Source organism: Leuciscus leuciscus, assembly GCF_965113295.1.
Source record: "Leuciscus leuciscus genome assembly, chromosome: 9".
In the NCBI taxonomy this organism is placed as follows: Eukaryota; Metazoa; Chordata; class Actinopteri; order Cypriniformes; family Leuciscidae; genus Leuciscus; species Leuciscus leuciscus.
In genome coordinates this window covers 42,137,963-42,164,485 of record NC_138733.1, presented here as the reverse complement: position 1 = coordinate 42,164,485, position 26,523 = coordinate 42,137,963, and the positions used below count along the sequence as shown (strand labels likewise).

General features: G+C 40.7%; 2 protein-coding genes across 2 annotated transcripts in view; both read right to left on the bottom strand.

Moving 5' to 3' along the window:
- The window catches only part of gfm1 (G elongation factor, mitochondrial 1), a 29,800-nt gene extending 29,291 nt beyond the window's left edge, over window positions 1-509 (bottom strand). Inside the window, exon 1 of the mRNA XM_082179171.1 lies at window positions 311-509. Coding sequence (XP_082035297.1) covers window positions 311-385 — 75 coding nt within the window. The 5' untranslated portion in view covers window positions 386-509. The remainder of the gene's footprint in view (window positions 1-310) is intronic.
- A 14,226-nt stretch (window positions 510-14,735) lies between these two features.
- mlf1 (myeloid leukemia factor 1) overlaps window positions 14,736-26,523 on the bottom strand; it is a 29,340-nt gene continuing 17,552 nt past the window's right edge. The window contains 6 exon segments of the mRNA XM_082178831.1: window positions 14,736-15,975; window positions 18,286-18,424; window positions 18,880-19,039; window positions 19,123-19,212; window positions 19,214-19,252; window positions 21,791-21,868. Of these exon segments, the coding sequence (XP_082034957.1) occupies window positions 15,897-15,975; window positions 18,286-18,424; window positions 18,880-19,039; window positions 19,123-19,212; window positions 19,214-19,252; window positions 21,791-21,868 (585 nt within the window). The 3' untranslated portion in view covers window positions 14,736-15,896.

The following is a 26,523-nucleotide window of genomic DNA, read 5'->3' as shown; positions in this document are numbered from 1 at the left end:
ACACACACACACACACACACAGAGAGAGAGAGACATGATCAGAGACACACACACACACACACACACACACACACACACACACACACACACACACACACACACACACACACACACATGATCAGAGACACACACACACACACACACACACACACACATGATCAGACAGACATGATCAGAGAGAGACACACACACATGCGCGCGCGCGATCAGACAGACAGCTAATATGCAGAATGTGTGTGTGTGTGTGTGTGTGTGTGTGTGTGTGTGTGTGTGTGTGTGTGTGTGTGTGTGTGTGTGTTCATACACACACCTGTTTTACAGTGCCGTGTCCGGGCTCGTGCGGGTGTAGTCGAGTTAAAGCTGTCGCTGCTCTCAGAAGCCGCATGTTGAGTTACAGTAGATGTGTGTGAGTAGTGTGTTTACTCTGGTGTCACACACACACACATGAGCTCAAAGTCACGCCGACCGGCTGCTTGTGAAACAGCTTGCTTCCTGTTCTACGGTGAGCCGAGAGGGACAAAACTACATTTCCGAAACGCGCTTCCTGAAGCTTCGAAACCTTGTGTGAATCATGTTACCCGGATCCAGTGATTCGTCACGTGGTTTCAGTAAACGAGTCTTCGTTGCCTCAGAACTGTTTCGAAACGTTTATTTTGAATGATCTATCTCTTGTTAGCATTATTTCGCTGGAGAACATGTATGGTAGGCTACCTAACCGTTTATCTTTCGTCTTTTACTTTTATTTATCCTCTTCGTGGATCAATTTACAAACTCAAGTAGGGAATAATATGCATGTGAAATAGGCCTACACAAATAACATGTAATTAAATCTCCATTATATAAGACTATTCCTAACCAATAAACAACAGCAAATTTAGTATAATAAACAAAAGCATAATCTTCAAACAGTTAAGGGGTTTGCAACCCGAGAGAACAAATAAATAAATAACATTTAAGCATGTACAACATCAGAAGGAGAGAGACTCATACATGAGTATTTTATGGATGCTAGATCATTTTTACATTCATTTTTAAAACAAGTTAAAGAAGGTTTACTGTTATTACACTTGCTTTTATATACATTATTATATATTTACCCATAGTAATAATGTTTGACATCAGTGACATGTTTCTTGAGCGACCATCTTCATAAATCAAAACCTGAAATAAGTTTAGTGAAGGAATTTCAGCATATTTATCCTTAAAGATCCTGCAGAACTGCAACGTGAGACCGACTTTAATGGGAATCTTTCCCGTAGGATTTCAGCAGCTGGATAAACATTACTGATGATTATTATGAAAGATGATTAATGACATGATTAAACTGAATGTCCTTCATTTTAGGTACAATTGGCCATTTAAGATCATAACAGTACCTGTTTCTAAATGTTGCATTAAACATTTTAATGTTTAATTTCCCATTTCTTTGTCATTGCACTTTTTATCCCGTAAGTACTCCTCCAGTCTTCAGCTCAACATGTGTGTTTGACAAGTTTAACAAACACACGTGAGTGTGTAAGAGTGTTTTGTATTGCTTTACACACACTATTACATTCTCTAACGGAGCATGTTATCACACATTTCTCCATGAATGAATTATATTGAATAAACTGACCAGCTTCATCTAATAAATCAACAACATATAACGCTGTTTTCTCACGCCACTCTTGTTTAAATAACGTCTTCATACTCATTGTAATGGCGCTATTATTCCACAGGGTGGAGGAGCCATGCCATGTAAATATCATTTTCCATAAGTGTGGAAATCTGAACGCACTTTAAAATCACATTTCAGCAAAAAAGTCTAATCCTCCGACACACTTTGGTATATGAAACCATCCTGGGTTAGCTAGACTGTGTTAAATATGATTTTATCCAGTTCAGTTTGAGTTCTCCAATCATTGATTCAAATTCAATCCTCCGTTTTATAGTCGTTAATCATCTGGGATGTTTTAATATAATGAGGTTTCTTTTTCCATATAACATTGAACATTATAGAGTTAACCTTTTTGATCAGCCGAGGAGAATCATAAACAGAATAGATTTCTTCTGCTTTGCTCAGACGGATTCTGCCCATAATAGACAGATCTCTCCAGCGATTCAGAGAGTTTCATACTATATTTGAATCTTTAGATATTGATAAACCAAGGTGTTTCACTTCAGATTTAATCAGGAATGGATTCTGTACTTTCCTCATCACATGAACACAGAGGAAACACAGACATAACTCTTGACAAAACTTTTAAAAATATTACTGTCATCAGCAAATAATTCGATACTCATAATCAAACATGTTATTACTTTTAGTTGAGGATAGTTGACAATTATAGCATATAAACAATTTTGGAGAAATTGAACAACCCTGTCTAATTCCACGTTAGATTTCAATTCCAGGATCGAGGGATATATACAGTAACTATAAATATTATTATGTAACAAATGCTTTTCAAATGTATGTTCCTCGGTATTGAATGCTTTAAAGAATAAATAAAATAAGGCTCTCTGACTGTCTCATTGACTGATAATCGATCATATCCAGGATATAGTCTAATATGATTTTGGATTTCTTAATGAATGCTGACTGAAACTCCTCCACAAGTTTTCCAAGTCGATTAGCATAAACCAATGCAAGCAACTCAGAATGGGCTCATAATGGAGTTACTGGTCTCCAGTTATCTGACGACAGCAGATGTTTCTATATTATTATGTAAAAATTTCCTTATATCCTTCCAAAAATGCTTTAAAAATTCTGTTATTAAACTGTCGATACATGGTGATCTTCCGTTTTTCATTTGTTTTAATGCCACATCAATTTCCACTAAAGTCAACTCTTCCTAACTTAGTTTTTGGATATTATCTCTAATATTTCCAAATGAAGAATCACAATCCGCCTTTTTATATTTATATTTATAAAGGTTATGATAGAAAAGCCAAATTTCAGCGTTAGGCGATATCTTTAATCTCAAACTTATTCTTTTTTTTTCTTTTTCTTTGTTTGTCTCTGTTTTTTAAGGCCGAATAAGTATGATGAACTTGTTTCTCCTTTTTCAATCCACCGGGAACGGATATATGCTTTTTCTGAGTCCAACTCATCTAACTGAGATTGAGATGTGGTTCTCTTTCATCATCTCGTTTCGAGATCCACCTATGGGAAGGGCATCCGCACCTGACCTCTGCAGAAGCATCCAATTGCACCAAGTCTGGCCTGACAGACAGAAGCGCGTGACCAATCATCACACGCCCCTTACCAAGTGTATAAAGCACTAGCACGCGCTATCTTACCTCAGTTGTTATTCGCTTCTCGCGACCTCTTTGCTTCGCTGCTCTACGTGTTTCGCTGACTTCACTACAGTCAACAGGAGGATATATCATCTTCGATCAGCCTCCGCCTGGCGTGATTGTCAGTCGGTTACGTTCAGTTGCGATTGGTTTCTGGTTGCAAGCCACCCACGCTTGCTACCTGGATTCGCTCAGGCTGCCCGCCTGCTTCTTAGCTTTCACCTCTCCCATGGATCACAAACAAGCTGTTTGTATGGCCTCCGGTCCTGCTAACCCGTCGGATCCGCAGTCGCGTGCATGTCCTGCCGCCTGCGGTTCACTCATCCGTTGCAATAAAACAGAACGATTGGTTCACATCGATCGATCTGAAAGATGCTTTTTTCCACATAAGCATGTATCCTTCACACAGGAAGTTTCTTCGTTTCGCCTTTCAAGGCATATGTTACGAGTTCACAGTGCTTCCGTTTGGCCTAGCTCTCAGCCCGAGAACATTTTGTCTGTGTGTGGAGGCGGGGTTAGCCCCGCTGAGAATAGCGGGGCTCAAAATCCTGACTTACATAGACGATTGGCTTATTATAGCCGATTCAAGAGAGATCGTCATGCAAAACACTGCCCGTGTACTCGCGCACATCACAGCGCTCGGCTTCAGAGTGAATGTGAGCAAGAGCAATTTCACTCCCACGCAGAGTAATTTTTCTGGGTCTGGAGCTGAATTCGGGCACAATGCGCGCGCGTTCTCTCCTTAATGAATTGCCTCACACAATTCAGAGAAGGAGCGAGAGTACATTATCGCGCATGTCTCAGGTTACAGGGTCTTATGGCGGCGGCTATTCATGTCCTGCCTTTGGGCCTTCTGAGAATGAGGGCGTTCATGAAGTGGGTTTTATCTCTTCACCTCAGCCCTTTACGCGATCCCCGCCGCTCTGTCAAAGTGAGACGTGCACAGTAGCGCTGCGCCACTGGAGGAACGCAGAGTTTTACGCGCATGGGACCCCTCTCGGGGCGATTATGCTGTGGAAAGTAGTAACGACAGATGCATCCTTAACAGGATGGGGAGCCACGCAAGAGGGCAGAACAGTGAATGGTGTGTGGCCAAGCACACTTCACTCAGCCCATATCAATTATTTAGAGCTCCTCACGGTGTGGAAGGCTCTGAATTACTTTCTGCCCCGCTTGCAGGGCCAACATGTGCTGGTGCGCTGCGACAACACGACAGCCGTAGCATATATCAACCGCCAGGGGGGGATGTGCTCCTCCAAGCTGCATGCTCTCGCTCACAAGCTGTTAGTATGGAGCAAGGCGGCACTTCCTGTCGTTACGGGCAACTCATGTCCCGGGCATACTGAACAGGGGCGCAGACCTCTTGTCAAGGGGAAACCCTCTCTACGGGGACTGGCGCCTCCATCCTCAGATAGTGGGTCTACTGTGGAGGAGGTTCGGCCAGGCAACCGTAGATCTCTTCGCCTCGCGCGAAAATGCCCATTGTCCTATGTTCTTCTCGTTACGGGACGAGGACGCCCCACTCGGCGTGGACGCACTGGCACGTCCGTGGCCCAACGTGCTGCTCTATGCATTTCCTCCCCTTTGCCTCATAACGCCGTCTCTGGCCAGGGTGAGGGAGCAGAGCTTGACCATGATTCTGATAGCTCCCAGGTGGCCCAAGGCACAGTGGCTCTCAGAGATTATCCCTCTGCTGTATGCCCAGCCGTGGCCCCTCCCACTTCGCACGGACCTGCTATCCCAGGCGAACGGGGAAATTTACCACCCGCACCCAGACAGGGTGGCCTGGCCCGTGAGAGGGCCAACTTAAACGCGTTGGGGCTCCCCCCACGTGTTGTGGCCACTATTCAGGGTGCCAGGGCATCTTCGACACGGTCCCTTTACGACTGTAAGTGGCGGGTGTTTGAAGAGTGGTGTGAAGGGTCGATTAACTTCATATCTGTGCTCTACCACTGACATTTTATGCTTTTTGCAGGATCTTATGGATAAGGGAAGATCCTTTTCCACTATTAAGGTCTATTTAGCGGCTATCGCTGCATGTCATGTGGGATTTGACGGCTCTACGGTGGGACAACACCCCCTTATTCGTAGGTTTATGAAGGGCGCACGCCGCTCTCTTCCGGTACCCAGGAGAATAGTTCCTGAGTGGGACCTCTCCATGGTGCTGGAAGCGATGGCTCATCAGCCGTTTGAGCCCCTGGGAAGCATTTCCCTTAAGACATTGTCTTTAAAGACGGCTCTGCTACTGGCCCTGGCATCTGCCAAGCACGTCAGTGATCTGCATGCACTCTCTGTTCATCCCTCGTGCACTAAATTCTCTCTCAGTGGAGATAAAGTTTTTCTCAGGCCCAACCCGGCCTTTATGCCAAAATGCTTCCCGGCATTCACATGTGAGGTGATTGAGCTTTCCGCGTTTCACCCAGCTCCTTTCTCCTCCACAGAGGAGCAGAGGTTGAACACGTTGTGCCCTGTACGTGCCCTGCAGGCGTACTTGGACAGGACCAGCTCGTTTAGAAAAAGCGACCAGCTTTTCATCTCTTGGGGCCCCCCTTACTCAGGGAACCCCATTTCTAAACAACACCTTTCTCATTGGCTTGTGGAAGCTATATCGTTGGCATATGAATCTAAGGGAGTGCAGCCTCCAGAGGGCATCAGAGCTCACTCCACTAGGGGCATGGCTGCCTCTTGGGCTCTATTTAAGGTAGTCTCTTTGCAGGACATATGTGCCGCTGCAAGCTGGGCCTCTCCCCATACGTTTGTCAGATACTACCGGCTCGATGTTACGAGAACCCCGGTAGCTCATTTTGTCCTGGGTGTGGGCTTTTTGTAGCTTCGTGCTGAGACATCATTAACATTTCACTTTACACTATTTTTTAACCCCCTGACATTCAAATGTAGAAAAGAAATATACATAAATTAATAATGTAACTGTTATATGAACTCAAAATCATTCTACTATGCAGGAGTGGACATGTTGTCCTTAACCATACCAGCTCATTACAATGAAACTGTAGTTAACTACCTTTCCTTCGACAGCGTTCTCAGATTATTTCCCTCTGGTACAGCCAGGGACAAACCTTGAATAGTCTGGATGTGACCTTTCGGGATCATCAGTTCCGGATCATCTCTCAGTCCATCAATGAGTGCATAGGAATGCTATCTTCACGTGTTCTTCTGGCTTCTTGCACTTTTGGCCTCAACTCAGCACAGACTTCGCAATCTTCCTTTGAAAAGTCTTCTTTAAACTGGTTGTTCATCTCTTTACACACTCTTGCCTCTCTCTCGAGATTTGTTCAGAATCTGCCAATGTCTTCTTTGTTCTCTTTATCTGCTTGTGCATTTTCCTCCATTAGGGAATTATAAACTTCAAATGTGGGTGTTTGTGGGAAACAAACTTAATTCATATTTGGATAACGTTGTTGTTGCGTTTAACTAGTCATGTGCGTCAAGGCATTGTCAGTATGTGAGTGTGGTGCCAAGAAAGATCATTTTCCCTTACCCTATTTATGGAGGGATGGAGAAGAAAGCAGAAGGAAACATGTTCATGTGTGTGTGTAAAAGAGTTTTAAAGTCTCTTATTGGTCTCATTAACCAAGCTCCATAAAACAAACTAAATAAGGCCTACAATTCACTAAAATAACACATATTATAAAGACACTATAATGGTGTTAGATGATTTGTTAATGGCATTTGATTGATTAGAGCATCAATACAACATTTGCGAGGTGTTTTTCTGAGTTTTCGCTGCATTTACCCGCTCTGACCAGCGTGTGGCGCTTCCAGCGCTTCCAAACAGCGGATCATTTGGCCAAGCAATTGGTTCAATTGATTTAAAGTTTGGAAAAGCTGTATTTCTTCCCTCACTAAAACCGACAAACAAATTTCAAATGATTTGCCTGACACTTTTATCGAAAGGTTGAACTGTACAAAAACCAGCGCTGTTTTTAAATATAGGGTGAAGTCAGCCAAAGTGGGACATCAGCTAAAATGGGACAAATTAGCTTATGGTGTAGCGCTCAAAAACCACCCATACTCCTTCAAAAACCATAGTTGGAGATACAAGAGACCTTGAGCATTTGTTTAAAACATTAATAGTGTAGGTAGAATAGCTTTATTTGCATTTAATACACAGTTTCCCAAAAAGTGTCCCAATTTTGCTGACAAAATTTTGCTCCAATTTTTCCACTGTTACGTTAGAAATGCTCCATGACGAGATGTAATATTCAGTTTGTGTCAGTGCAGATCAATAATCAAAACATTCTTATACATGTTTTGATGTAGACTATAAGAAATAAACCCATTCTTTGGTCATGCAAGCCGTCGAGACTCCTGTGTCTCCTTCAAAAGCAACGCCCATTCATCTAAATAATAATAACTGATGCATTTTCTTGAGTAAACTTTATTTATCATGCTTTAGTTTTGATAGCTAGTGCCAGAGCATTACTTTCAGAAAGCATTTATTTAGCCATCATTGTGATACGCGTGTGGTTCGGGGACCTACGCAACTTGCAACCTTATTTTGCAACGTGGAATTAAACTATTTTCTGTGAAGGTGAGAGACTTCCGATACCACAACATTAAAACCACTGACAGGTGAAGTGAATAACATTGATTATATCATTAATGGCACCTGTCAAGTTGTGGGATATTATAGGTAGCGAGTGAACAGTCAAAACATTGGGTTAAAACAACCCAGTTAGCACATATAGAAGTCTACAGAGGACCATGAAAGCAGTGGGAAGGTTAGATAGGTCCTGATGATGATGCTGACGTCTCTTGATTGACAGTGGGAGTCGTCCTCATGACTTTTCCTCAGAAGTGTCCACATTTAAAGAAAAATGGTTGTGTAAATGTAAAAATCAAAGCTCTAATACACTCTTGACAAAACATGGCACATTATGTGTTAACCTGAAGTAAACGCTTGAGGAAAACCATTTATTAAATATAATCACACATTTGATAAAAGTATGGTGATCAATAAAAATATGATTTGAAAACCTACCAGGCGAGTCTTGGATATTGCGTCACACTCCCCAAGGGTCCTGTAGAGCCGTGGTGTGTACGTGTGATAGGGTGTGTATCTATCGATCTATCATATCTCTTTAGGAAAGACTGACTACAGTCACAAAAGTGTCACATAACCATTAATTCCAAGGGATTCATCAGTAATACCTGCTTATCAGGACACTCCAGGACAGTTTTCATCTCATCTGCACGGTCTTTACGGCTTGATACATTTTGATGATGAGTTGCTACTGTATGTTTGTTAAATTTTTTTATGAAAGCTGTTTTGTTATTTTGAGGTCCACACAAGTGATCCTTTGGCAGAGCCGATCCTCCTTATACACAAACTAAGCTATGTGTGACGGGCCCCGAACCACCAGGGGGCCCTCTTGCTCATCTGTAAACATGACGTAATTTACCATAATGTGAATATTTCTATATAACATGCAGATATATGTGCGGCGTCTACTAAACATTTGCGGAATGTAGAAATATTTGCAGATCATGTGGAAATATTTGTAATAATGATTTATATTTATTCAGTAACTGTTTTGGACTCTGACAGCCTGCAGAGTGGCAGATAATGAGTCTTGACTAAATCCTTCTAAACCTTCTGGAACGGAAAAAAAGTGCCAAAAGTCTGTATTTTTGTAACGTTTAAATGTCTTATATAGTTTTGACAAAGTAATAAATTCATGAGAAAGTTGTAAACCAATAACTCCAGTCCAGGTCTCCACCGGGTTTCGCTAGAAATGCCCCATGATGAAATGTAACTTTCGGTTTGTGTTAGTTAGTACTCATCAATAATAAAAACGTTCTTATGCGAGGGTTAATGTATAAGAAATAAACATTCATATTCGTGTGACTCAGGTACTTTAAAAACAATGCTTTAAAATGAGCTAATTTCGAGAATTATTGATGTATTTTCGTGTTTACCTAAGCCTTCTTCACTCTAAAAAATGCTGGGTTGTTTTAACCCAAATTTGGGTCAAAATTGACAAACCCAACTGTTGGGATTGTCCATGTTTGACCCAAATTTGGGTTGAAACAACCATGCCTTTGATTTATTTATCATGCTGTAATTTCGTTAGTAATTTGCACATTTAGAAAGCCAATTCGGCTGAGTTAGTTTTCCTGACAGCTAGAGAGTGCCAGAGCATTACTACTGGAAACACATTTATTGTCAATGAAAAGTTGGTTTTAATTTTACTTACTGCCAATTTAACGTGTTTCAACAGATTTCCCTTTGCATATCTATATACAATTCCATTAGTCTATTGCAAACTGGCAGTGCACATTGCATACTGAAAACCCTTTTAATTATTACATAAGTTGGCCAAAACATCATTCTTCTTTATACAAAATAATGTTTTCAGTTGTAGCTTAAGGCTGTCAATAGTCGGCCAAATGAATCATATTTTGTCATTAACGTGATGTTCTCTGAAATTTGCCACTTTTCCTTTCAAATGATAGTGCTTTAATGTCAAATGTGTCGCTCTTTCTAATGACGGAAACAATACAACATTTATAATGAGTGTTTTATTGATCAGTGATGTTTCTCTTAAAAGCAGGGTCAGACATTATCAGGAGTCAAAACTCAAGAAATGAAGGCAAAATGGCCCAGGTATGAATATGAAATGCTCCTCTCTCTGCTTCAAATACATAATCTCCAGAGAAGCATCAACATTAACCTAATAAAGTGATAAATACAGTCCACCCCGGGCTTCCCGTGCATTTTGTAATGAGTTACCTTCTGAGTTCTCCGACCACGGAAACCCCGGGGATTGTTTTTTTCCCGGGGATTTGAAATTAAGGCAAATCGTGTGTTTTTGTGCAAAGAAAGATGAAAGCTTACCAAATGTTTTGAACAATCAAAAGTATGACATACATTTATTTCAGTAGATAGTCTATGGTTCAAAGATAATACAAAGTCTTTTTCATTTAAAAAAAAAAAAATCACTATTTTAATAATATGAAAATGTAAAAAAAAAAAAAATTATGTTTCGATCATAAATTTACAACAACAACAAAAACGAACAAAACAAATCAATTATATTCAGCATGGAAAAAGCGGGGCCTGGATTAGCCAGGGTTGACTATAATTTTTTTAAGTATAAGTAATAAATATAAATATTTGAACACAAAATCCATCCTCCTTTCTTTCCTCAAGAAGACTTCAATTACTTGTACAGGTTATCTGTGCGTTTCAGTTCCAAAAATAAGTCTTTTGCTATCGCCATGGAGGCTAATGCTGAGAGTCGAGTCTGTCCTTTCTTATTTCTGGCACAAGTTTTACTTTGCTTTAGGGCTGAGAATATCCACTCGACAGAAGCAGTGGACACAGGGATAGTCACCGCCAAACATGCCACTGTGTACAGCTGTCCCATGCTCTCACACAGATCTTCTGCTGAAGGAAATCAGGTGCCACACGAGGAAGACACCGCTGGCAAATTTCGTAGAGTAGTTGCATGCGCCTAGTGGATCTAGAGAAAAAAGCAGCGATGCCATTTAGGTGGGCACAAAAGATCTTGCAAGCTTTGAGACCCCTTGAGTCATTACTAAATCCAGCCGATGTGCACAGCAGTGTATGGATGAGGCCATAGGTGCCCTCTCCTGAACTTTAGCCTGCACCCCATTTAGTCCAGATGACATGACCGCTGCACCATCAAAACACTGTTCCACAACTTTCTCCAGACATTCAAATTCCTCCAAGAAACGGACAATAAGGGCAGCAATATCATCGGCTCCCTTGCCACCGCTGCATTACTCACGTCTGTCATCTCGTCCACCATAGCAGCGACAAAGGGTGCTTTATTAATCTCCTTTTTTATCTCTTCAGCAATAGCATTAATCAGGTCGTTTTGTATTTTTCCTGACGTCCCACAAAACACTTTGTTAGTGGACAGGTGGTAATGTAAGTCTGTGTTTCAGCAAAAGAAAAGAAAGCAGCTCCAAATACTTGCCTCTATTTGTGGATCCAGTGCTTTCATAGTGAAACTCTAGCAATCTCCAGTTACAGTATGTTCAGCCTAAAGGATCCTACTCACCTGTCTACTCACCATACTCCACAAAGAGGTGTATGCTTGCCTGCTCCGTCACTCTCCAGTCATCTGATATACAGTACTCCTGCACCCTGGTAAAGAAAGAAGAGACTCAGTCATTCAGTATTCACCTCCTCCGCCTGTTGCTCCATACGGCTCCACCATCCCTCCGGCTTCGCCTTGGTCCTCAGTCCCACTGGATTCGCCTCAGTCTTCCAGCACCCTGGCTCCGACTTGGATGCTCGTCACTGTTGCTCTGCTTCAGTCTCCAGATCCATCAGTGTCAATTGGTCTCGATGGCTCTTCTGCTTCGCCTGGGTCTCCTTGGTCTCCACCTTACAAAGCTCCACCTCTGTCAGTCAGGTCTCTGTTTCCATCCTGGTCCCACCCTCCATCAGTTTTGCCATTGGTCCTCATCCTCTCTTTAGCCTGGCTCACTCTGTGGTGTTTTCCTTTACCAGCTAGTCTTCAATGTGGTTAACAGATCCTTACCCACTCTACTTACCTGAGAACTCTCCTTGTGAAACTCCAGCAATATTCGTGACTACCTGCTTTCTCAGCAAGTACAATTTTAGTCTTAAGTGTGTCAAAATTCTAAGAATGACGTAATTTTACTCTTATCCCTAGTCAAGAGTGATAAATTAGTTAAGAGTGCTGGTGAGGTATCCTAGCTTAGTTAGGAGTAACAATATGGCAGAAGAGAGAAGGAGACCACACACTTTCCAACGAAACATATAATGTGTTGAAGTTATATGATGACGGGGAGTTGATAAAGCGATACAAGCTTGATCGTCAAGGTCCTTTTCTTATGACCTCATAAGAAATTTGATAACTTCTCCCACTCTAAAATTCAATGCTTTAACTGCAGAAATCAAAGTAATAATGATATTTTTGGCGACTTTAAAAATGCAGCAGTGCACCGGTGATGACTCGGGCTCATCAGTCCACAGTAAGCAGGGTCTTAAATCGCACTATTGTGGCACGAACCACACCAAACAGACAGTAGTGGCCAAAAGCGATGTCTGAAAACTAACTGAAGGATGTCTGAAGGGGAGATTTCTTTCACTTAATCCATCAAAATATATTTTTAAATGTTAAATATGAGGGAAGAACAAAATTCTGACAAAATTATTTGGCAAAAAAGGCAATACAGGTATTATAGAAAAATAAAAGCTTACGGGAAAAAGCATTGACTACAACATAATCAATTATGTATAAATAATTTAATATTTTGTTGGTTCTCTCTTTGCATGTGTTCATAATTTCTTTCTATTACAGCCTCACTAAAAAAATTGTTCGCACAAATTGCCATGTTTCATTGCTTTATCACAAATAAAACAATTGACTCAAAGCATAACTACGCAACAAGATGTTAGTTTTCCATGGCTGGACATTACTTTTGACCATAGAGTTATGGCAGTTCACTGACTTCCCAACTAAAGTTTAAACCACGCGGCAAAAGCAAGCCGCTTTATGAGGACTGCAGGCTTCCCTGGAGTTGTTGGATCCATTGACAGAACTCATGTTCGCATCATTGCTCCAACTGTAGATGAGAAGACATAGAAAACGATTCCACACCATCAATACTTATTTTTGAATATTTTGCACAATACATTATTATTTTATTATAATTACATGAAATGATTGGTGTCATTCTGCCGTGATTACTCTTCCAGGCTCACTATTGGCTGATTTAGAGGTTGAGGGCGGCCATTTTTGGGTTGACATCATTAGAGCCCATGTCCCAAATGGCGCACTTCATGTGGACTTTCGGTCTCGTGGACTTAAATTGTGCGTGCTCGCTGAGTCTACGAGTCCGTAGGCTGTCCCATTCAGCATTTTAAGGCTCTGAAGTGTGCCCAGCAGCGCCCCCTTTGTACCCTTGAAGCGGTCTTCCACGAAGCCCGCATAGATGCAGGCTCCACACACTTTAACTACCCAGGAGTCCTTGCGAAAGGCCAATCAGACAACGGATGGGAGGAGATTTCGCTCACAGACAAATGTTGACATGCTGAGAAGAAAATATTACGTTTTTTATGACCTAGATGTACATTTTACCAGTTATTACCTACAGTTTATACAAACATTATGGTCATCGAGCAGTGGTTGATGTCTCAAACATAATAATAGCGCGTTGAATAATACGATCGCATTATGATTCATTAAATAAATAGAACTGAATGTCAGGGCTTTACTGAGTCACATATAAACACAGTATGAATATTGAAACCTGTAAATTCATCTGAAACTCATGCACATTTTCATTATGTGTTAAAATTGTAATCTTAGTTCAAATGGAACATTATGTATTATTATGTACAACTGTATACATCATTTAAATAAGCATGACGTATCTATTGTCTAATGCCCAGGTGATATGCACAATATCAAAATACAGAACTGTAAAATTAGGCTGTGTAGTTGACATGGAGATAAGACGTCGGAGCGCAAAAATGGGATTCCTCCTGTCCGACAACAACCAGACCTTTATCTCCGGCTTGACGATCAAGTCTGTCCCAAAAATACTTCTCAATGCGCCCTCGTGGACTCGCGCCAAGGGCCCTATAGGTCTGCACTACATGACGTCACCAAAGTGTGGACTCTGAGGAAGTCCACAAGTCCGGAGTGTGCCATTTGGGACAGGGCCATGGTCTTTAGATCACAACACTTAAAGGTTCAGTCTGTAAGAATGACAGCTAGTGGTCGAAATAGGTACTGCAGACCAATTCAAAATATCGGAGATCGTTGTTTCTCCCGCCCCGCCTCCTCAGACTCGACGCTCACGCGGGTTGCCAACAGCAACGAGCGCAATGGACAATGAAAATGGGCAAATTGGCAACGTGCAGAATCACAGAACATAACAATAACAAACGTTCCAGCCTGGAAACACACATTTCAAAGTAAAATAACTGGCTGTAGGAGTGTTTTTCTGAGAAACGAGTATGTGAACTTGGCATGTTTCCTTAATATATGCAAACATATTATGGTATTTTTATGCTTTAGTAGAGTGAAAAAGTTACATACAGCACCTTTAACTGTCGCCTCAGTCAGCCTTTGCTATTTAGCATCTTTATAAATATATCCTACTCATAAACGAGTCTTACTTTTAACTAATACATTTTTGACACTCAAGTCAAAGCTAAGCCTATTCTTAAGAGTATTTCTGAGAAGATTTATGGCCCCAGATGTATTCAAATCATTCATCTTGCTGAATCAAATCAGGAGACAAATGAAACTAGCAGGATAAAGATCAACAAAAACTTTAATAATGAATTGCCATATTATATTAGTTCATTGTGATAGTATTGTCCTTTTGTACTCAATGTTTGTTCTCAAAAAATGTCTCTCTTCGAAGGAGAAAAAGAAGAAGTGTGGCTTCAAATCAAGGAAGAAAACACTATTAGAAACATGTATATAAAAAGTCTACTTTAATGCAATTTAGTTTTTTACAAATGTTTACAGAGGAAGTTTTTTCAAGGGTTTATGGAGATTACTGCAGAATAAACACATGGACAACATCAATAAGTGCATGACAGCACCGGCTCCCAACTCTGGTTCTGCAACCTGGCTCCAAATCATTAAAGGGGTCATCGGATGCAAAATTCACTTTTACATGGTGTTTGCATATAAATGTGTCTTTGCAGTGTGTGGACACAACCACCATACAATGAAAAAAATCCAATCACTTCTTTTTGTTATCCTCAAAAAGCCTGAACACTCGTTTGGATTTTCTTAGCACTATGATGTCATATTGATCATGCTCCGCCCACAACCACTGACTGGACTGTCCCGTATTAGCATTTTTCCGCCCTTTTTATATTCTGTCTGCCAAGGCAGTCTTGTGTCGACGCCCCCCATGGAAGAGAGGGGGTGGGGTGAGCAGTTGCTCATTATCATTTAAAGAGACATGCACCGAAACGGGTCGCTGTGAACAGAGCTGCTATTGAGGAGGTAAAAAGGGTGTTGTTTTACACAACCATTGAGGAATTTTAACCAAAGTATGTTAGAAACTTTACATGAAGACCCAACTTGTGGAAAATGGGCATCCGACGACCCCTTTAAAACTCTGCTGTCCGGGAGGCCGGGAGCCCAGAGGGGACAGTTCACAGGGGACAATGTTGTTGCTGATTTGAAATGTTCTTCAAATGTGAATTTGGCTAGCAGTTTTTCAGATTTCAGGATTTTCCCATTCAAGTGGATATGAGTTGGTCTGGTTGCCTGGAGGAGTTGCAAATATGACAGCAGAGTGAACAGACTTTCCACGAAAGGGACTAGGATACAGTATTCAACAAGTCACGACTTAACCAGCGGAGTATGTACTATTAAAAGCATTAGACCTGGTGTTGGTTTGAATGACGCACTACTGATAACCATTTTAAAACATATGGTCATTATAAAAAACAACAACAACAACAACAACAAAAAACACTCTACTGGAGTTACCTAGAAATAAGTTCTCTGTATAGAGCGCAGCACAAGTTTGTAGTGAGAAACAGGCGTCAGAAAGTCAATGGCAGACATGAGGAAACTGCAGTAAGAAGCATCAGCGAGTTGTTTTATTCTGAATGAGCTTTAGTGCTTCTTCCCGCTGGAGCCGTTAACGTTGAGCTCATTGTAATGGGTTTGATTTTTTGCAGCTGCTTTGGCATTTCTGTGAACACAAAATAGTAAAGAAACATTTTTTATATTAAACAGGACAAATCGCATTTCAGTGCAGCCCTAGCCTGGTTAAAACCAGACCATTCTCAGTAGTAACTGAGTTATGGTCTGGCAAAGCTTCATTAATAACTCATTTCCAAAGGGGCGTCACCAACGGACGTCGCTCAAATGCCTCTGGGCGCAATTGGATAGACCTAAAACCAATCAGAGCGATCGTCATCGTGTAAAGCCCGCCCCAACGTTTCTGATTGGTGCCGCGATTTCAACGGATTAGAAATGGGCTTGAATGAGCTCTTTGCCAGACTACATGCAGAGCAAATCTAAATTTGCCGGAAGTTGTCTGGGTTTTCCCAGGCTAGTGCAACACTAGATTCTCTTTCAAATGTGACCTTTAACAGTATGGTGTCATGTAATATGGCTGTGCATGCATCAGCTGGTTAGTTCAGCTATTTAAGGAACATTAACTACTGGCAAACGTTCAGTTCAGTGCAGTGATACGAGTCACCCGCCCTTCATTAATCTTACATGACCAACATTATAACATACACCTTTTTTTCATCCTAAAACTTGCTTGTTTTAAAACTTTAAATGAGATTTTGAATTCAGTGTGGACTCTTGGACAAATCTTCTTGGCTAAACCGTGCAAGGTTAGATATTTAATATTAGTAAGTTATCTAAAAGCCATTCATTACTGTTACTGTCTTATCGAGACATATCCTAACAGAAAATCAAAAAGACTGCAGATAAAACTGCATCACCTCTGTCGGCGTCCGTGTGTTCGAAACACACTCAGTAGTTATGGCACTCTGTTTATAATACTGTTATGAACTTTTCTAGGATTAAAGTAATTTTCTCACGGAAAAATGAAAATTATTCCACAATAAAACTATAATCACTGGCTTCCGGCAACAGTTGTACGTGTGTCTCTCTTGTGAACGCGAGTATAGCTGTTGTCTGAAGCCAGTGATTAAAGTTGATAATGTTGGTTGATAAAAATATGGATACTTTTCTTCGCTTCAGAAGGCCTTTATTAAAGGATTAGTTCACCCCAAAATGAAAATTTCCTAATAATTTACTCACCCCAATGCCATCCAAGATATCCATGTCTTTCTTTCCTCAGTGGGAGAGAAATTATGTTTTTTGAGGAAAACATTTCTGGATTTTTCTTCTAACAATGGACTTCATTGGTTACCATCGTTTTTAAGTCCAAATCAATGCAGTTTCAAAAGTGTTTGAAGTGTTTAAACGGGCTGTACGCGATCACAGCTGAAGAAGAGGTTGTTATCTAGAGAAACCATAGGTCATTTAAATTTTTTTTTAATAATTTATAGACTTTTTACCTTCAATAGTTGGGATTGAGCTGATCAACAAACGGACAGGGAACTACATCATCACGTTGAAAGGTCACGCCGGCGCCGGCAATACTAATTGAACTACTATTCATATTCATCAGAATGTTATTCATATACTATTCATATTCATATTCACTGAATACTATTACTATATATATAATAGCAAACAATACTATTTGAACCCTCCTCCTACGTACGGTCGCATTGTAAACAGTGGGGCGGTACTTCTGCCGGCGCCGGCGCGACCTTTCAACGTGATGATGTAGTTCCCTGTCCGTTTGTTGATCAGCTCAATCCCAACTATTGAAGGTAAAAAGTCTATAAATTATTTAATTTTTTTTAAATGACCTATGGTTTCTCTAGATAACCACCTCTTCTTCAGCTGTAATCGCGTACAGCCCGTTTAAACACTTCAAACACTTTTGAAACTGCATTGATTTGGACTTAAAAACGATGGTAACCAATGAAGTCCATTGTTAGAAGAAAAATCCAGAAATGTTTTCCTCAAAAAACATAATTTATCTCCCACTGAGGAAAGAAAGACATGGATATCTTGGATGGCATTGGGGTGAGTAAATTATTAGGAAATTTTCATTTTGGGGTGAACTAATCCTTTAACCCCTGGGAGTCGTATGGATTACTGTTATGATGGATAGATGCGCAGTTACCATTCACTGCCATTATAAAGCATGGATATTTTTTTAATATAACTCCGATTGTATTCGTCTGAAAGAAGTCATATACACCTAGGATGGCTTGAGGGTGAGTAAATCATGGGCTAATTTTCATTTTTGGCCGAACTATCCCTTTAAAATGAATCAAGATTTCTCCCAGCTTCAGTATCAAACTGAAAATCAATGGACATTTAGATAAAAAAACACACACAGTTCATCTGATTTGAAATGGCAGCAGCATCAGAAGTGTGTGTCATGTGTGCCCCTGTCACTGACCTGCGTGTCTCCTGTGGTCCTGTGATGGCTGCTCGGTGTACGGCCCGATGCCTCGGCGCTTCCAGGCGGGACATGGGCGCAGAAACATGGAATCTGGACACCTCACGCTGCCACTCGTCATCAAAGGACTGGGCCTCCGCTGAAGAGACCAAGCACAAGGCTGACATCAGAAACAGTGTCTGCAGGAGCTAATGGCCCTGATATACTTCACAGCAAAATCTATCAACTGGTGTGACGTCGAACAAAATCAGGCCAAAAGGCAGTGTGCTTGGAGCTCGTTTCTGGAGCACTTTGGGAAAACAAATATCCATTTGGACTTGTTTGTCAGTTGTCTGCAAGGTGAAGATCTGATTTCTTAGAAATGTCATTTTGGCATAATACTTTATTTATTCAAATCATTTATGCCAAGTATAAGCAAAGTGAATATTTTTCTTGACATTTTATTTTAACTAAATTTGTTCTGAGCATTTGCTTAAGAGTAGTAAAAGAACATGCACTGAATGTGGTTTTTTCACTGCTTGCTTATCCTTCTTTACACGTTTACTTCACCAGAGAAACTTAATCACTTATTTGTCTCTATAATTCAGTCCTCACTTTCATCCATGTTCTGGAAGTCCTGGTTGAGTTCTTTCTCTCCGGTTTTCCTGTTCTCTTTCCTCTCGATGACGTGGCCTCTGTCCTGAATGTGATGGCCAATGGACATCTTTACTTGTCCACTCTCCGAGTCCTTCAGACTCTTCCTGGTCTCCTTTAACTATAAAACACCATAAATGACTTCCTAATGTTGCTCAACAGGTGTGTTTAGATGTTGGAGAGTGATTGAGAGCAAGTACTCACTCCTCCAGGAGCACAGCGTGTCTGAGATGAGGCCTGGAACACTTTTGGGGCCTCATTTCCCATTTTAGAGTATGTCATGACGGAGGAGGAGGGAAAACGAGTGGCTGTTGGAGTCTGACGCCATGTTTTCCTGAAAGAAACAGTTACAAAAACATCTGAGAAACTTTCTACCAATAACTGCAGGACACTGAATTCAGTCTAGTATTCATATGTGACTGATTCATCAGTGTGTAATTACTGACCGGGTGTTCATATGTGTAGTGAATGATACATATGCACAACAAAAATAACCTTTTTATTTGAAATTTTATGAAAAATATGATATCAAAAAAGAATAGTTTCGGCTTAAATCATAAATCACTTTTTTAATGTCACATTTTACAATATATACACAATATACATAATAAATATACAAAAGGTTCAGGACAATACACAATTATACACATAACACAGCTGCAGATGTGCAGTGATAAGTAGGTGATGGCAGAGTTGTTAATGTGTTAAAGTGCAGTGATTGCAGCATTAGAGTTCAGTTTGGTTGAAATAGTGGTGATGGAGTTTAAAGGAATCCTATATTATGCCATTTTATGAAGTCTTGATTTTGTTTTTGGGGTGTACTAGAATATCCTTTCATGCTTGATTGTTCAATAAACACATTATTTTTCACACATTTTGCATTATTACAGAACCTCTCTCCCCAGTCTGCCTCGAATGTGCCGTCTAGTTCCTGTTTCGATGAAGCTCCTCCTTCCGAAATACGAAAAGTGCTGTGATTGGTTAGCTGGCCCAGTGTGTTGTAATTGGCAGCGCTTAGTGTGTGTTCACTAATCTGTTTCATCTGCTCAGGAGTAAATATTAAGGATGGCTACAATTTCCAACCATTTCAAGCCCGATTCAGACCCTGACAATGTTAACTAACAAAAGGATTGTGCTGAACGGATTTCATGCATAGACTTTGCAAGCATGGATTTAACAGGACGTTCCAGAGTGGGATGTTTTTTGTTGTAATTTTCTTATACATTTTAGATACAATGTTATCCACTATTTAATCATGATATTTGTCGGGAAACTATGGTAATACAAAGAGTAATCGATAACAAAATCATGGATAATTTTCCTAAGGGGCAGTGAACAGTCTTACAAAAGCAAGAGCTTATAAAAGCTACAGTTAACACTACATCAACACTGTAATGTTAGTTAGCAGGCTAGCAGAGACAAAGCTTTGCCCTTCGTCTACATCATAGAAACAACATAAAACGTATAATTGGAACTTAATAGAAAACACAACTACAAATAATAAGACGTACATACTTAAAGCTGCAGTCTGTAGTTTTTTCCTCTTTGTCGCCATCTCTGTTCGAAATCTGCAATTGCAGTTATTCGCGGAATTATCAACTTTACGCGGGTTGTGCCTCGGCACGGCACAACGCGGATGAATCCAATGTTTTGAGGAGAATGTGCGGCTGTCAATCACCGCGCTAGTGGGGTGGATACTGTCATTCGCAATCACAGATTCTACTTTTTGGAAACTTGACCAACATAAGAATTTTCACCGGAAAATGTAATCTGAACAAGTAAGTAACATCCACTTTAGTTCTGACCAACTAAGGGAAAAAAAGCATTGCAGTAAATCGTGCTGATTAAATCTAACGATCACTTATTATATCACATCAAACCGTGCAAATTATACTTTGTTCTCAAATTGTTATTGTTAACAACATAAGCATTGCGTGACTCGTTTAATGCCCTTTCCGATATTTATCTTTGTTTTCACATGGCCACATTTTTCTGTAGCCACTACGAAGTCCGAAGTCTTTTGCATTTTACAACGGGTGAATCTCCAGTTGTCACTGGTGACTGTCGTTTGAACCTTTCTGTATCCACCATCAAATTAATACATTTAAGTATATCAAGTGCTGTGAGAAAAGGCTATAAATCTCCACCTCCAGCATCCTCACACTCATAGCCTACTAGCCGAGACTCTTCTTTATGTGTACAGATGTGACGTAATGACGCAAAGACATGCTCGAATTTCCCACGGAAATCCACCAGTACACCTAGAATTAAAAACATTATTACAAGCTTACCGTTTTGAATCAAGCTACGGCAAGCAGAGAGTTTTAAAGACTGGCTGGTTATGTACTTGCTCAAAATTTTATTTTGGTAAATTTTTAACTCAATAAAGTTACGGACTGCAGCTTTAAGTTGTGATCCCAAAACCTGGCCGCCACACCAGAGTCTTGTCACGTTTGGCCGGAAGCTAGAATTTTACTTAGTAACGTGTTAAATATTAATATTTTTCTTACACAAACTCATCGTTTTGCTTTAGAAGGCCTTTATTAACCCCCCAGAGCCAGTTTGTTTATGATGGATGGCGAACCACTCTAAGTTCGTCAGCCATAGGAAGGTCAAACTAATTCGTTTTTGAAGCCATTATCTGTGCCTTTCCGAGTATATAATAACTGAATTGCCTACAATTCCCATTCCTACTGTTGCTATGAAAATCAGCTCATTATAAAAACCCATTTTAAAAGAGAATTTTCCACAATCTTGCAAGTTTATTAAGTTTAATCGGTGGCAGAAGGTGCAGATAAACTCGCTGACAATGTGGTTCATAGAGTATTGAAGAGATGCTGGTACAATATGACAACAGAGAGGTCAGACTTACAAAGTTTCTGTGCATCGCCTCCATCCTGTTCCTCATGCTGTCTATCATAGAGAAAGGATTGCCAAAGAAATCCAGCTCCTGTTGACATTTCACACACATTTAGTGACACAGCAAAGAACAGATTCAACTACTGCCATCTAGACAGCAGTTATTCAAAGGAAATGTACTTGAGTTTGTATCATCACTTAATTTACCTACATTGTCCTTAAATCAGAATTGTTATTTAAACTATTTTTTATAATAACTTGTATTTAGAGTTAAAATATTACACTAAAAGCTAACTGTGTGAAGCTGTGATGTCCACTGGCCTGTGTGAAGTGGCCTTCTTATTCTGTCATGTGATATATTTCCACTTCACTTCTATCATGTGATATATTTCTAGGGGTGTAACGATACACGTATTCGTATTGAACCGTTCGGTACAAGGCTTTCGGTTCGGTGTTCGGTACGCATTTTCAAACCGAATGGTTCTTTGGACAATTTTTTCTGCCGACCAAAATTTCATTATTTCAAATGTAGGCGCGTTGCGCGTGGCAAGCGCGCTCATAATGTAAGAGACGCCGGCGCGACCACAACATTGCCCAACATCAAATGGTAAACGTAATGCAAGCGGAACGAAACTGCTCGTTATTGTGTGGTTGAAGGACCATTTATCAGTTTGGACCAGTGCAGCGTGAGCCGATCGTGATCATGCGACACTGTTACTAGCCTACACAGCGCTAATAAGAGATCCAGTAAAGAAAGCATTTGAATTCACCACAGAAGAAATAACATCGCTGCGAGATCTAGTGAGAAACATTCACATTTCTCCGTTATTAACGGATCAAACAGCGCGTGGAAGCCAGGAAGAAACATTGTGCCATGAATTAACTATCCAGTGTCCACAGATCAGCAACATTCACCATGGATTTACTGTAGTAACACTAACTGCAACCATGGAAGTTTGGCAGGACTAGTGGGCTATAATGCCTTCAAGTAACATTACGTCGGTTTTATTTCGACATTATGAATACAATTGCTGCCCTCAAATGTTAATATGAACTAAAATAAACCTTTCTTTATAACTACTACAATATTACATTTCATTTTTTCCAAGGAGCTGTTTTGTTTTATATGCTCCTAAGAAGAGTCAATTATAGCTACAGAATTGCTCAAAGTAAAAAATATCATAGTTTATGATGTTAGTTTTAATTAAAAAAAAGAATAAAAAAAATTTAAATCAAGGAAATTTCTCTGGCATTTCTTTCTTTTTGCTGTATCAAAAACGTACCGAACCGTATCGAACCGAACCGTGACACAAGTGTATCTTATCGAACCGAACCGTGAATTTTGTGAACCGTTACACCCCTATATATTTCCAAGTGAAACAAGAAACAAATTGGATGGTGGGGGAAAATATGCTTCTTTTATCTATCTTTATTTGCTTTTATTGCTTTAACCTTTGATAAAGGGGTGAAGCAGGTATTACATTTTGATGAGTGATGTCACAGCAATGGTGTGTCATGATGTAGAGTGTCCATTCAGTGTTGACACCTGTCTGCGGGTCAATGCTATGAGCAATGGAAAGACACAATAAGGTCTGAGGTACCAAATAGAAAGTGCAACACAAACACTGTAAACACACTATGAAAAAGCCCAAAGGACAGTAATAATCTATGTAGAACAGTCACACATTCGTATACACAACAAAACACAGGTAGTGAGATCTAGTCAGAACTAATAACTGAGGACACACTGGGAGTCATACAGTAAGTGGTGGATTCAGGCTGACTCTGGAGATTACAGGTCAGATTTCACTGACCTTGCAGTTTCTAGACCTTGAGATGCATGGGAGTAGCTAAACTGAAGTTAATAAATGGGTAGTTGAAATGACATGATGTGTGACACCCAAGTGATCTTATTCCTAAAAGACGATTCGCCTATGGCCACAGCAGAGTCTCTTCATATCATGGCCGCCACAACTGAGTCTCGTCACATCATGGCCACCACACCAGAGTCTCATCACGTCATGGCCACAAGCCAGACTTTCTTCACATCATGGCCGCCACGCCAGAGTCTCGTCAGGTCATGGCCGCCACGTCAGAGTCTTGTCACGTAATGACCGCAGCACCAGAGTCTCATCACGTCTTGGCCACCACACCAGAGCCTTGTCATGTCATGGCCGTCACGTCAGAGTCTTGTCACGTAATGACCGCAGCACCAGAGCCTTGTCACGTCATTGCCGCCACACCAGAGTCTTGTCACTTCTTGGTCACGACAACAGAGCCTTGTCACTTCATGGCCGCCATGTCAGAGTCTTGTCACGTCATGGCCGCCACACCAGAGTCTTGTCACTTCTTGGTCACCACACCAGAGCCTTGTCACGTCATGGCCGCCACACCAGAGTCTTGTCACTTCTTGGTCACCACACCAGAGCCTTGTCACGTCATGGCCGCCACACCAGAGTCTTGTCACTTCTTGGTCACCACACCAGAGTCTTGTCACTTCTTGGTCACCACACCAGAGCCTTGTCACATCATGGCCGTCACTTCAGGGTCTTGTCATGTTATGGCCGCCACACCAGAGCCTTGTCACTTCATGGCCGCAGCACCCGAGTCTCGTTACGTCATGGCCGCCATGTCAGAGTGTCACGGTTTTCAGGTTAACTGACTAATTTTTGCTGTTAACTCTCTCTCTCTCTCTCTCTGTGCTCGTGAGTGCTGATTGAGTCATCTGTATCACCTGGTCCTCATTAGCACAACTCTACTTAACCTGTGTCTTTTATGTTCTGTGTTGTCAAAAGTTTGGTGTTTATTGTGCAGTGTGTTCCAGCTCACAGTTGTGCCTTAGTCCTGTGCCAGTCTGGATGATTGCTACTCTGACAAATTCGGATCTTGTTTATGGACTGTCTGCTTGCGGCTCTTGTTGTTGCCTGGATACCCACGACTATCTGTACCGGTGTCTAACTGGCTTTGCCTGCTGTTCACACTAGTGTCTATCTAATAAATTCACCTTACTGCGATTGTCTCGTTCATCTCTGACACAGAGTCTAGTCACATCATGGCCACACGCCAGACTTTCTTTGTCATGTCTGCCACGCCAGACTCTCTTCACGTAATGGCCGCCACGCCAGAGTCTCGTCACATAATGGCCGCAACACCAGAACCTCATCACGTCTCTTGTCTAGCTTTGGTGAGTTTAATCAAGTCTGTTTCACAAGTTCACACTTACAAATAATCAGATAAAGTAGTATGAATATTTGGCGTACTGTCCGAGGAGAGGGCTCCGAACCCAGAGTACTTCCCCCGTATTTTTGTTTAGGAAAGTAACCAGGTGAGTGTAAGGAGACGGGGTGGTAGAGGGATGCTGAAAACTGTCAAGGAACATAGGTGGGTCGACTGTGTATATATAGGCCTCCACTCATGCTGATTGGGTAGACATGTTGATTACTGATTGCTGATGTTGGAGAATTTCCCTTGTCTCATGTAAAAGTCTGAATGCTGTAATGCCAAGCAGAAAATGGGTCACAAGGATAAGAGAATGGAAAAGTACCCAGAAATCTTTAAATGCAGGTGTTGGGATGCACTGGAAGAAAATCATGTTATATAAGATGTTTTTGAGATGTTCCACCAATAGTAGAAGGTCTAGGGGGAGATGTTTTTAATGGTGGCAAGGCCACAAGGAGTGACAAAGAAGAAGAGATAGATATGAGGGTGCCCTTTGGGCACCTAGAGATAAGAAAAAAGTATAAGGTCTGGGAATGGTAACTTTAGATGTCCAGATGGCCAGCTGGCGTCTCACTTTGTTGCTTGTCAATAAAGTTTATTCTTCTGACCTGGAACTTCGACTCTGAGAGCTTTTTTGAGACCTGAAACAAAAAGGACTTTGAATTTGCCACAACACTGACTAATGACGTGATTAGATCATTTGAACGTGTTCCTCCCGAACTTTAATAAAACATCTTTTTTTTTTTTTAATCTAATTCATGGTTTTCAATAAAAATGCACATGGTTTCTCAACTTCAATTTGCCTTCAGTGGATAAAGGTTACAATATGATTCATGAAAAATTAAACAATTCATTAATGATTACCGCAGCAGAAACTAATAAAGAGTCTTATCTTATTAATAGATTAATTAATTAATTAATTGTCATCATGGATTAATTCCCTATCCCTAGTATTAACTTAAATTAATGTGTTAATTACCACAATGGGTTGAAGCCATGTATTTCAACTTCCAACATCTGTTTTAATGAATCATTAGCCAAGATTTCCTTACATTATGACTTTACTTGTTGGGGCTGTTACCATTTTAATTGAAAATAACATTCAAGTAAGTGTCCAAAAACATTACTTTCAGTTATCACTTTTAAAAAGTATATTCATAATAAGTAGCTTCATCTTTTAAAAAGTATGCTAAAGTGTATTTCTTTTTCATAAGGGTTGTAACTTAATAAAGGTTGTGACCAAATTCATGTTGTAACTTTTAATTTTTACTATGTTTTTACTATGTGTGACTAAGTTTTCATGAGAGTCACCCGTTAATGGCATCTATATGGAATGTGTGTGAAAACATGTTTTAATGTTTCTGTAACTCACGGTGCTGAGAGCTCTGAATAAGTCCCAAAATTGAAAGCTGTCACCTCTGGTTATCGCATCTAATAATGGAGGAGCAGCTCGTGTTTCTCTGAACAGTTTAGGCCAGCATTGCCTAAGTTCCTTCTTACGGTCGAGTCGATTCAAAACCATCAACA